Source organism: Acanthisitta chloris, unplaced genomic scaffold, assembly GCF_000695815.1.
Source record: "Acanthisitta chloris isolate BGI_N310 unplaced genomic scaffold, ASM69581v1 scaffold19222, whole genome shotgun sequence".
Lineage (NCBI taxonomy): Eukaryota > Metazoa > Chordata > Aves > Passeriformes > Acanthisittidae > Acanthisitta > Acanthisitta chloris.
In genome coordinates this window covers 1,671-13,967 of record NW_008661243.1, presented here as the reverse complement: position 1 = coordinate 13,967, position 12,297 = coordinate 1,671, and the positions used below count along the sequence as shown (strand labels likewise).

The 12,297-nt window shown below is 46.8% G+C and overlaps 1 protein-coding gene across 1 annotated transcript; it reads left to right on the top strand.

The window, feature by feature from the left end:
- Positions 1–367: 367 nt before the first annotated feature.
- Positions 368–10,806, top strand: ZRANB2 (zinc finger, RAN-binding domain containing 2; the record flags this gene model as incomplete). Its single annotated transcript, XM_009070165.1, has 9 exons — positions 368–420; positions 1,334–1,442; positions 3,311–3,393; positions 4,542–4,618; positions 4,932–5,069; positions 5,968–6,140; positions 8,405–8,491; positions 10,035–10,199; positions 10,726–10,806. Coding segments are annotated over 9 exons (949 nt in total), but the record flags the coding sequence as incomplete, so codon positions are not given.
- Positions 10,807–12,297: the final 1,491 nt, after the last annotated feature.

Sequence of the window (12,297 nt, the reverse complement as noted above, 5' to 3'; positions counted from 1 at the left end):
GAAGGGGAAGGGCACTGGGAATGGCCACCGCGAGGCCGGGAGTGGCACCAGGAGCCGCACCGGGAACGGGGCAGCCCTGGGAGGGTCCCAGCCCTGAGGAGCCACTGCCACTGGTCCTGGGGTGTCCCTGGGGATGTCCCGGGCACAGGGGAGCTCAGACCACAGGTTCAGGGGTGTCACAGCCTCGGGGGAGCTGCGGCTTTGGGCTTAGGGCCTGGGGGGCACCAAGCTCAGGGCACGGACTGAGGGTATTGGTGTTTGGCTGGGGATGCATTGGGTTTAGATCCCAGGGGGTTGCAGCTCTGTGTTCCTGCTGTTGGGTAACTCAGTGCTCTGTTAACTCACTCCACCCTGTGTCTCTCTGCAGGTGTGGGAACGTGAACTTCGCCAGGAGGACGAGCTGCAACAGATGTGGCAGAGGTGAGAGCCTGACCTGTCCTTTCTGCTGCTCCATCTCAACTTTTTGAACAATATCCACTGTCTGTATTTAACCATGACACAAACTGCAGTGTCTGACCTGACGCACCTTTCCCCTGCTCTGTCTCAGCCCTTCAGACTGAGTAATGGGGATAAACTGAAAGAGGGAAATTCAGATTAGATCTTAGGAACAAGCTTTCCCTGTGAGGGTGGTGAAACACTGGCACAGATTGCCCAGGGAGGCTGTGGCTGCCCCAGCCCTGGGAGTGTTCCAAGCCAGGTTGGCTAAAGTCTTGAGCAACCTGGTCTGGTGGGAGGTGTCCCTGCTCATGGCAGGGGGTTGGGGTGGGGTGGTCTCTAAACTCCATTCCAACCCCTAAAATTCTATGATTCTATGAAACTGTGAAAGGCTGAGAGCTGGGTGCCTCAGCCTGGAGAAGGGAAGGTTCCAGGGAGACCTCAGAGCCCCTTCCAGTGCCTAAAGGGACAAGGGCCTGGAGAGACAGGACACAGGGAATGGCTTCCCACTGCCAGAGGGCAGGGATAGATGAGATATTGGGAAGAAATTCTTCCCTGTGAGGCACTGGCACAAGTTGCCCAGAGAAGCTGTGGCTGCCCCAACCCTGGCAGTGTTCCAGAAGTGTTCCAGGCCAGGTTGGACAGGCAGGGCTTGGAGCCACCTGAGCAGATGTCCCTGCCCAGGGTCTGGATGATCTCTAAGCTCCATTCCAACCCCTTAACATATGATGAAACAACATCCACTCTATTGAACCATGACCCAAACTGCAGTGTCTGACTGGACACACCTTTCCCCTCCTCTATCCCGTCCCTTTAAAACAACACTAAATCTCTGTATTAAAGCATGAAGGAAGCTGTTTGGTGTCTGAGAACATGTTGCTGTGTGTTTTCCCTGCAGAGAAGACGACAGAGGCCAAGATGATGAAGGCAGGGGGCACGGAGATTGGGAAGACACTGGCAGAGAAGAGCCGAGGGCTGTTCAGCGCCAATGACTGGCAGTGCAAAACGTAGGAGCCTGACACAGGCAGCTCCAGGCCTCACAGCAAACACCCCTTGAGCCCACCCTGGGCTCTGCCCTGTCCCAGTACCTTGCCCTGATAACAGGGGTGTGGTCAGACCCACTGCTGTGCTGTTCCCCCCCCACTGCACTTAGCTAATTCACGTGGCAGGAAAAGGTTTTAATGCTAGACAGGTAAAAGTTCATGTTTGATAAACTGAGACACGCTCAGGTTTGGAAGACATGGGGATGGAATAACACCCCCAGGCAGTGTGTGAGGTTCTACCTTCCCTCTGAGGGTGGTGAGGCACTGGCACAGGTTGCCCAGAGCAGCTGTGGCTGCTCCATCCCTGAGAGTGTTCCAGGCCAGGTTGGATGGGGCTTGGAGCAACCTGGGCTAGTGGAAGGTGTAGGACTGAATGAGCTTAAAGTACCCCATTTCTGTTACTGATAAAACACATTAGGAAATCTATGAGATCATTATTTTTATCTTGTTCATCCTGGAGAAGAGAAGCTCCAGGGAGACCTTTGAGCCCCTTCCAGTGCCTGAAGGGCCTCTAAGAGAGCTGCAGAGACTTGGGACAAGGGATGGAGGGACAGGACACAGAGAATGAGTTTCTACTGCCAGAGGACAGGGACGGATAGGATATTGGAAAAGAATTCTTCCCTTTGAGGTTGCTGAGGCACTGGCACAGGCTGCCCAGAGAAGCTGTGACTGCTCCATCCCTGGGAGTGTTCCAGGCCAGGTTGGATGGGACTTGGAGCAGCCTGGGCTAGTGGAAGGTGTCCCTGCCCATGGCAAGGGGTGGGATGGGATGAGGTTTGAGGTCCTTCCAAACCAGTGTGGGATTCTGTGAAATTCCCTAAATATTTGGTGAGCAGAGTTTAGCCCACAGGGAAATGCCCGGATGTTTCTTCAAACCATCCACTGAGAAAATGAAGATTTAAGTCAGAGAATGACAGTTGCAATCAAATGCTTTGTTATCTGATTGTGCCTCCTAGAATGCTGTAAGAGGCATGCAGAGGTGAAGGCAGGTGACTGCAGCTGTGCAGTAAGCTGTGGCTATGGAGGATGTCTAGGGAAGGGAATGGAGCTGGGAAGGAGCTGGAGCAGCAGGAGGGGCTGAGGGAGCTGTTGGGGCTCAGCCTGGAGAAAAGGAGGATCAGAGAGGACCTTATCTCTCTACAACATCCTGCCAGGAAGTGCAGCCAGGTGGGATCAGGCTCTGCTCCCATGGAACAAGGCACAGGACAAGGTGATACAGCTTCATGTTGTGCCACGGGAGGTTTAGGTTGGATATCAGGGAAAATTTCTTCATGGAAAGGATGGTCAGGCATTGGAACAGCTGCCCAGGGCAGTGGTGGAGTCACCATCCCTGCAGGGATTTAACAGCCATGAGGATGGGGCACTTGGGGACATGGTTAATGGTGGCCTTGGCAGTGTTGGGGAATGGTTGGACTTGATCTCAGAGAGATTTTCCAACCCAAATGATTCCATAAGCACTATTCCCATGGCTGCTGCTCCATTAACTCTTCTAACTGTGGATGCTGCTGGTGGAGAAACAATGAGTGATCTTAACACTTTTTGTGTAGTCTTTTAAATTACCTGCCTGGCTGTTAACTTCACTCCTTTCCCTTGGATTTGCCTAGGCTGGTCCCTTCCATCACCCCTGTGGGACACCCAGTGCCTCTCCTGCACCTCTCTCTGTCCTGGTCACTGCCAGTGGTGGGTTGTGTTGTGCCACTGACTGCAGCTCACTGCTGAAACATGCCAACTTCTATTCAAAATACTTTGAAGTGTTTTCCAAACACTTCCCTTTTTTCTTTCCAATCTGAGTTAAAATGTTCCCTGTTTTTCTCTGGTTTTTTTCCCCGAAGGTGTGGCAATGTGAACTGGGCCAGGAGGTCAGAGTGTAACATGTGCAACACCCCAAAGTATGCCAAGCTGGAGGAGAGGACAGGTGAGATCAGTGTGTGCTTTGGGTTCCTGTCAGAAAATATCTTTAGAAATCAGAATGGAGCGTTATTAAAGGGATTGTTTGCCCTGCAGCAAAGCTCACACAGTCCACAGGTTCTGAGCCTTGTGGAGTTTTGGCAGTGTGTGAAGTGATGGTTCCATGTGGGAAGTCAGGGAATGTTCAGCTTAAACCACCTCTGGGTTTGGGTGTGATGCCAACATGTTGGGAAGCAATATTTTACTAACCTCCAGAAGGCCTAGTGTGTGTGTGTGTGTGTGTGTGTGTGTCTGCATGTGTGTCCATCTGCAGGAAGCTGGGCCATCCAGCAGTCCTGGAGGCACACTGTCACTCCTTTGCAGTTCTTCTTGCATCAACATGAGCCCAGAGGTAACTGGAGCAGGATCTCCTTACAGCTCTACCTCTCCCCAGGGGATCAGGGAGGGAATTTAGTGCACCGAGTAGCCAGGACAGGGAATTAATGCAGAGAGTGGAGCAGGATAGGGAATTTAGTGCAGAGGGTGGATCAGGACAGGGAATTAATGCAGAGAGTGGGGCAGGATGGGGAATTTAGTGCAGAGAATGGATCAGGACAGGGAATTACTGCACAGAGTGGAACACTAATGCATAGAAACCTGAAGAAAAGCACAGAGCTTATTCCAAATTACCAATAATATTTTAATATTCTTATTTAATGTTATAAAAAGAGTAAAGAATATTAAAGAGAACTGTTTAATTGTGTTATGTAATTGAATATGGTAATGTGCAATTAATTTATTAAAGGATTTATTATTTATTGAGGTGTTTAATAATTAAGTTGGTAAAACACTTGGTGTCCCTGCCCATGGCAGGGATGGAATGGGATGAGCTGTGAGGTCTCTCCCAACCCAGACCAGTCTGGGGTTCTGTGATACTTAGTTTTGAATTGCATTTTTGCTCTTTGTGGGACTTAATCTGTTGTCTCAGTTAGGTTCTGTGGATCTGTATCTAATCAGCATGTGTGGGAACAATTCCTGCTTCTCCTGAGATCCTCTTTGGCCCTTATGGCATATTTATAAACCCACCAAAGGCTTCCAGGGCCTCTGTGCAAGTTGATTCCTGCAGCTGAATTTGGTGCAGCTCAAGAGGTTGTCTTTGCTTTGCCCTTTCTGAAGGCTACGGAGGAGGATTCAACGAACGGGAGAACGTGGAGTACATCGAGCGAGAAGAATCCGATGGGGAATACGATGAGGTGAGGGAGAGCAGGGGGTGCTTTGGGGGGCATATGCTGTGCCAGGTGCTCAACACTGTTTTTAAGGATCAATTTAAGATAGAAAATCTTGAAATCTCCATTCAGCTTCTCCATGGATTCTAACTGTTCCCAACATCTCACTCACATTTTCTAGTTGCTAATTGATGTGCTGTGATACTTCCCTTCCCTTTGAGCAAGAAGTATCACTTCCCTTAACTTGCTATAAGCTTATTTCCTCATAGAAGTGTTATCAGAACATGCAGTTGGTAATTCCTTGTGATTAAATCCTGTTCCAATGGCCCAAATTCCCTAGTTTGGGCGCAAAAAGAAGAAGTACCGTGGGAAGCCTGTGGGTCCTGCATCCATCCTGAAGGAGGTGGAGGATAAGGAGTCTGAGGGGGAAGATGAGGAGGATGAGGATGAAGATCTTTCCAAGTATAAATTGGATGAGGTGAGATGGTTTGTTGTTAAATTAATTCCTTTCTAATCCTTACTGCAGTGCTGCTGAGTGAGGAAGGACTGGGCTGTGTTTTTACCTGCCTTGAGGAGCAGCTCTGCAATAACAGTGCCCAGAGCTGCTGGAGAAGATGTGCACTAGCTCTGCTTTACCCTAAATATCTCTGTTTAAAAATGTGTAGTTTAGAAACTTATTGAGCTCAGTATCCACAATTCCAAGATCTTCATTTGGAAGCTTTATGTATTGTTGCCATACAAAGGGAATGCTCTTGAGTTCTATTCTTGTGCTTTTAAAACCACATCAGTTTTTATAAAAGAATAAATGATAAATGTTTCATCTCTCCTGAAATACCTGAACATCACATCTTGGTTTGTCCACACCTTTGGGCAAGAGTCCTGCAGAGACATGTGCATGTGCTTCTTCTTGACACAGCACTCACCACATGTTGCAGCTGAAACTTGTCTCTGCATAATGGTGCTGTAATTAGAGATTTTCAGTCTGAAAACTCTTCTGGGCTCTCATTTAAAGTGGTAAAGATGTGTTTGTGTTTCCATTAACTTCGGTTAAGGACAGAAAATAGGATTTCAGGTGAGGCTTTTGTGGGGGTTTATTAGTTTTCTTTGAAACACAGATTTTGAGTTATTCTTTACTCTTTAAAACTTTGGGATCTCATTAAGTTCAGTTTAATTTTCAAGGGCTGGAAAACAGCACAAGATGGCACATGGTTGAATTCTCAGGAAAGTTCTGTGCAGGGCCAAGAGTTGGTACTCAATCCTTGTGGGTCCATCCAGCTCTGAATATCCTGTGAAGATAAACCATAGAATAAATTAAACCCACTAACTGATGACAAAACTAAACCATTCCCTGAGTGTTCCCTGTGTGTGTGTTGCAGGATGAGGATGAGGATGATGCTGACCTGTCCAAGTACAACCTCGATGCCAGTGAGGAGGAAGACAGCAGCAAGAAGAAGAAGCCATCGAGGCGCAGCCGCTCCAAGTCGCGCTCATCCCACTCGCGCTCCTCCTCGCGCTCCTCTTCCCACTCGAGCTCGAGGTCCAGGTCCAGGTAAACGGGTACAGGTCCAGGGTAACATCAGGCAAAATGTCAGTATCTAATTCCTTATTTACTTTTGTTTCTTGACTGCCTTACAGTTTAGTTTGATATGTGACTAATGGTCTGCACAGAGGTGGAGGATGTTCTGTGGGGCCTGTGTGGAGGCTCCGTGTGTCTCATTGCTTGTTTTAGTGAATTTAAGTTGATGTTTTGATTAAATCCTTCAGATAAATTGAAAATATCACTTATTTTCAGGTTTTTTCAGGATTGTTGGCCATATGTGGTTCAGTCATACAGAGAAGGTGGCATTGCTGGAGTGGGAGGAGGTGGTAGGGAGGGCAGTGGTGGTCCAGTCCAGGCAGATTCAGTGGAGAGACACAAAGGCAGTATCCTGGGAATAAAGACAAGAAACTTGAACTTGATTTGATGATAAGTGACAAACCCAAAGCAAAAAGAGAGGCTGAACTGTAATTGCCCAGGAAAAGGTTGTCATGTTCCCTATCAGTCAAACCGAAGCACAAAGGAAAGGGTTTCTCTGTTCCAGGCAGGTTTCCCAGAGCAGCTGTGGCTGCTCCATCCCTGGGAGTGTACCAGGCCAGGCTGGATGGGTCTTGGAGCAGCCTGGGCTAGTGGGAGGTGTCCCAGCCCATGGCAGGGGTGGAACAAGATCAGCTTTAAGGTTCTTTCCAACCCAAACTGTTCCAGGATTCTCTGATTCTCTAATAACACTGAAGGTTTATATTGAGGCCACACAACAGATCTGCTGGGCAGACTTAAGATCTCACATTACTCTTCAAATTCAGTAATAAACTAACAATCAATGCTTTGTGATCATGTGATGTAAATAATATTGGAGCTTTTGAGCTGCCTCACAACTGGTACAAGGAGGATGCTGATAGGTTTAAGACCTGAAATCAGTACTAGCTCACAGGGTTATACATTAAATTCATGTATATGAAATTCAAGTTTCTTCTAATCTTCCCAGCTCTGTAATTGCCTCTCTGTGCTCTCACTGCCCAAATTCTCCAGCCCCTCATGCCAGCCAGGTGTCACCCTCTGCCTCTGGCCTGGCTTCTCCCCATCCCTGTGGTGTTTGCTCGTGCTGCCTCTTCCCAGGCAAACTGTTCCTCACATTCCCTGTGGTCAGATTCCCTCTCCTTCCCATGCTGCTGAGGCCTGCGTTTGCCACACGGCTCCAAGGAGAGGCACTCAAGGAAGAACAGTGACTTAGCTGTCAGCAGTTTTGGGCACGAATTGAGGTGTGGAGAGAACCTCTGTCCTGTGTGGGGACAGCACACAGCAGCATGGGCTCCGTGTGAGTGCAGACCTTGGATCTAGGGGTGGGAGACTCAGAGACACATTATCTTCACCTGGCCAAGACTTTCCTCATTAATTCACAAAGGTGAAGTAAAAGTGGCTTGTCCTGAGATTTCAACTTCCTGTTGCACCTTTTGCTTCTAGCTACAGAGAACTGGAAATATCAGTGGCCATTTGTGATACCTCTTTGTGTGTTTTGGAAAGGTTTTAATACCTTTCTTAGCTAGCAAGTGTCCATCCTGCTTGTGTCCTGGCCAGTAATGTGGGGAAGTCATGGGAACAATACAGACTGAGAGGTTGGCAGCAAGTAGAATGTGTTTTTCCTGAAAATATTACTGGAATTTGACTGCAGTGCCTTACCTTACAATGGCTGCTGCAAGTTTGCTGCCATTGTTACCCCTTTGGGGGTTTATGTTTTAAGGGAAATCCATCAGTGAAAAATAATCTTGGCTAGTTACAAGTTGTGTTAGATTTGGACATGTTTTAGTCCCAAATTGACTACCTTTACAAAGATTTGAGGCTGATTATAAAATGCTTGTGAGAAGTGAGAACTGACTGGGGGGAAATTTGGGTTAGCTGGTGCCAATGCTCTTAGCTGCTCTGCTTTCCAGAGAAACTGGGGGATTTCCAGTTAAGGCACAAACTGAAACACTGATTTAATTAAGTAATTAATAAACATGTAGTTATTTAGTATTGCCAAATAACTGAGATTCTGTTTAATTGCTGTGCTTTGTTTTAGGAGACATAACCCAAAGTTGACTATAAATGTTTAATGCACCATTTAATATGCTAGATTGGCTGTTTAAGATGTGCCATGGTGCTGCTGGGGGGGGCAGAAGGAAAGTGTCACCTCTCTAGTGACCCAAACTGTGCTGCTGCATCGTGTCTGTGCTGCTCACAGCAGCAGTGACTGCTCAGTGCCAGTCAGACACTGGAAAAACCCTTCCCTGTTGTTGCAGGTCCCATTCAAGGAGCTCTTCCAGTTCCAGATCAAGATCTCGTTCCAGTTCCAGAGAACAGTCTAGATCTCGTGGGTCCAAATCCAGGTGAATGAGGTAGAACTCTGTCCTGGCAGGGAGCAGAGGGCAGAAGGACCAACTGCTTGTTGATATGTGCCGGTCAGAGAAGCATTAACTGATTTTTATCTTGGAAGTCGGAATTCCTGGGGGTCTCCGTTGCCACCACAGATGTGTGTCTGGAAGGAGAGGTTTTGGTGGAAGAGGTTCAGTCTGGCCTAGGCTAGACGAGTGGACACCACAGACCTGCAGTGTGGAGCAAGAAGGATTTGAGAGCTTGGTTACCTGCTCCAGGAATTGTTGGTGCTTCCCCTGGTCCCACTTTGGCTGATGTGGAGGAGCGTTAGAACAGCCTCTGTACTGCTGGTGTTTAGTGCTAATTGCTGAAGGTATCTGACTTCCACAGGCAGTGTGGCCATTATCCTAGTAGATTTGGGGGGAATGCAGAAAAATGTGGCTAGCAAATCCTGGGAGAAGCTGAGAGCAGTTCTGGTGATGCCTTTGGAGCGGTTGCTGAGCTGTGCAGTGAAGAGTAACAGAAGCACAGTTGAGGTGCCCTTGCAGAGGCATTCCAGTGGCAGAGCATTCCCTTGTTGATGGAGTGAAGAGCTGTCCCCTCTCTATGCATGCAGAGAATCCTAAAACTCTAAATCAGGAGGTTTGAGTTGGGAAGAACCATCACAACTGGTGCCACCCCCCTTGGTGGCAAGAAGGTGCTGTGAGTTATCATGTGAGGGGCAGTGCAGGGTGGAATCTGTGCTTTTGGGAAGAGGGGAAGGGTCTCTGTGTCCCCACTAGGGCTGAAGGGGCTCCCCAGCTGAGCCACAAGGCAGTCACTGAGTGTCCCCAGGGTATCAGCTTGTCCTTTGAGGCTTTTAATCTCATTCTGAAAGTCCAGTTTAGGACTTTGTAGTTCTCATTTTACCACAAGTGGGTTTTTTCTTGATCGCTTTAGAAAACCAAAGTGGTTTTTGAGTGCTTGTGAACAAAGCTGCTTCATTCTATTTCCTTAATGCCAAAATGAGTGTATTCTAAGACATCTTTTTAAATATTTTTACTTTCTAATAGCTTTTTACAATATTCTGGTTGGGGAAGGTCTCACTCTCTACACAAATGTAGAGATTTGTACATACACCTGAATTTTTTGCTCATCCAGTCAGATGAACATGACAAATCTCCAGTGTGAAACACCCATTCAGGTGAAGTGAAACATGGTTAAATCAGCTTTACGTCTGTGTTTTCAAGCCATGTTGCTGTGTGAATTTAACTGCTGAGGAAAGTCCTCATAGAGAAAACTTCCCAAGGGCTTTTTGCCAAAATGGGTCATTTTGGTGAATGCTGGGAGGAGCTTTCCAAAGCATTCCTAACTAAAGACACTAGTTAGGAAGCATATTAAGAGAACTGCCCTGGCAGTAGCAGTTTTAGTGGGAGATAAGTGAGGAGTAAGTATGGAAACCCCCCAGGTGTGTAACTAGAGCAGTGAGTGTTCATGACATCTGTCTCTGTTTGTTCTTTCTTTGTGCTCTCTCCATGATACCAGAATTAAATCTGATTTATTTCTTAATCAATAAAGATCCAGCTCCAGGTCCTACAGGGGGTCTTCCACCCCAAGGAAAAGATCTTACTCAAGCTCTCCCTCCTCGTCCTCCCCCGAGAGAGGCAAGAAGAGAAGTCGTTCTAGATCTTCTTCATCTGGTGATCGCAAAAAAAGACGATCGAGATCACGGTCACCCGAAAGGTTTGGGTTTATGTAGAATAACAATGGGTGTATTGCAATGTGTGATTTTTGTTTTGGTTATTCTCAAGGACTGAGATTCACTGGGAAAGAATTGAATCTGATCAGTTATTCTCATAGTAAAAGTAGTTTTCTCACCTGCCCTACTCTTATTTCCTGCTAAACCCTCTGTAATGGCTTTTATGTTATTATTCCTGCCCCCCCCCAATGATATTCCTCCTGGTAGGAGCATGTTCCGTAGTAAGACCCGCCTCGCCCTTCTTTCAGTGTGTGCAAGTGTTAGTGTGTGCATTACTGGATTATTTCCATAAGCAGATACTGCATTTAGAAACTGTATTTACTCTCAGTATTACACTTAGACTTTTAGCATTAAATTACTGGCTTAAAAGTTATTTGTATATTCTTGTAAGGCCCCTATCAGATATACCTGGCTTCCAGCTATTGTAGGATACAGACTGCTCAAAGTGGGTGCTGCTAGCCTTGATGCCAACTCATTTCTTTGCATGCTTTCTCCGTTTGTATCTTGCAGACGCCGCAGATCCTCCTCCGGCTCCTCCCATTCTGGCTCCCGAACGAGCTCTAAAAAGAAATAACCCATTAAAGCTCAAATTCACACAAAACCCACCAAAATTCCAGTCAGTGCATGAGACATTTTTAAGAAGTTGGTGTCTTACTTGGTCAGAAGTGCTAAATCTGCTAGTAGAGGTGCATGTCTGTCCTTGCTTTCTGGCAAACTGCAGCTTTGTTCATCCATGACCCAAGACGTGAGGTAGCATTTTAAGCCATAAACTCCCTGATGGAGGTGTGAGGTCCTGTGCTGTGAGCAGGAAGGGGTGTTGTCTTTAAACATCAGTTCCTCCATGCTTGGCTCCCTCGGGTGGAGGAGCAGGGTGGAATGTGCTGGTGCCACTCTGCTCTTCATGTGAGGAAGAAGCCCTGAGGTTTCTGCAGCCGCCTCTGGAGCTCGTGTGGGACCACAGCACAGCAATAGGGCCATGTCACCCCTGGGTGACAGCAGGAAAGACTTAGGGCTCTTTGGGTTTTGTTTGCCTCTGTTGAAGTCCCAGTGTAGTTGGACACCCCTTTCTTTAGTGATGCTCAGTGCAAAGCAGCACTTAACCCTCCAGTCCATCATGATTCCCTAGAGGGAATTAGCCTTCATTCCTTGGAAGTGAGGACATTTGAGACTAGAAGTTCTTTGCTGCAGACAGCAAAGTCCTGTTGGCTGTGATGCTTTCCAGACACTGGACTCCAGGATCCTTTCTTGTAATGGATGATTTAGGATCTGCTCTTGAGATGGAGGAGCATGGAAGTAGCTCCTTGGGATCAAGGGAAGTTCCTGCAGGCGTCTGTAAAATTCCCTTGGGGCTGACTAGAGTTTTCAAGGTATCTGAATTTTATTTTTCTTTCAAAAACTGAGAATTAATAAACTGTACAGAAAGTTCTGTGTTCTTCAGCGATCATTCTTTGTCCCTGAGACATCATTTATGGCTTAAAATGCTTTATGGAATCTATTTTAGTACAAAACTTGGTCTCTCTTGAGCTCCATTTGGTTAAGAAAGGTTTAAGTCTCTTCAGTGCCATCACAAGGTAAGTATGGTAAGGAAAATTCTTCTTGTTAAGCAAGCAAAGAGCAATATGTCTGCATTTCTTTCAGTAGTAAAACTCCCAGACCCAGATTTGCTGCTTTTGTCAGCAAACTGCAGAAACAAACGGAGCGACAGTGAAAAACTCCTTTCTGCTTTTGTTTTTCCTCTTATTTTTTGAGCCATGTCTTTTGGACTGGTCTAGAAATGTTTTTGGTGTAGAAGTATTTTGATAATCTTTTTGCAGAAAAAAACCAATGCAGTTTCTTCCTTAATGCTTTCTTTTCTCTCTAATTTCAATGCTAAATGTGTGTAGGCTGCACAAGAGCAGGTTAGTCTGTAGCTGTGCCTCTGACTCAGCGTCCAACCAGATCAAATAGAAGCTCTGTTGTTAGCCTTGGGGTTTTCTTGTGCTTTGTATTCCAATTGTTGCTGTACTTAACAGATGAGAGGGTTGAAATTTAGCAACTGCTAGGCTACAAGCAAAGGAGAATGATGGTTCATTTGGCTTAGAG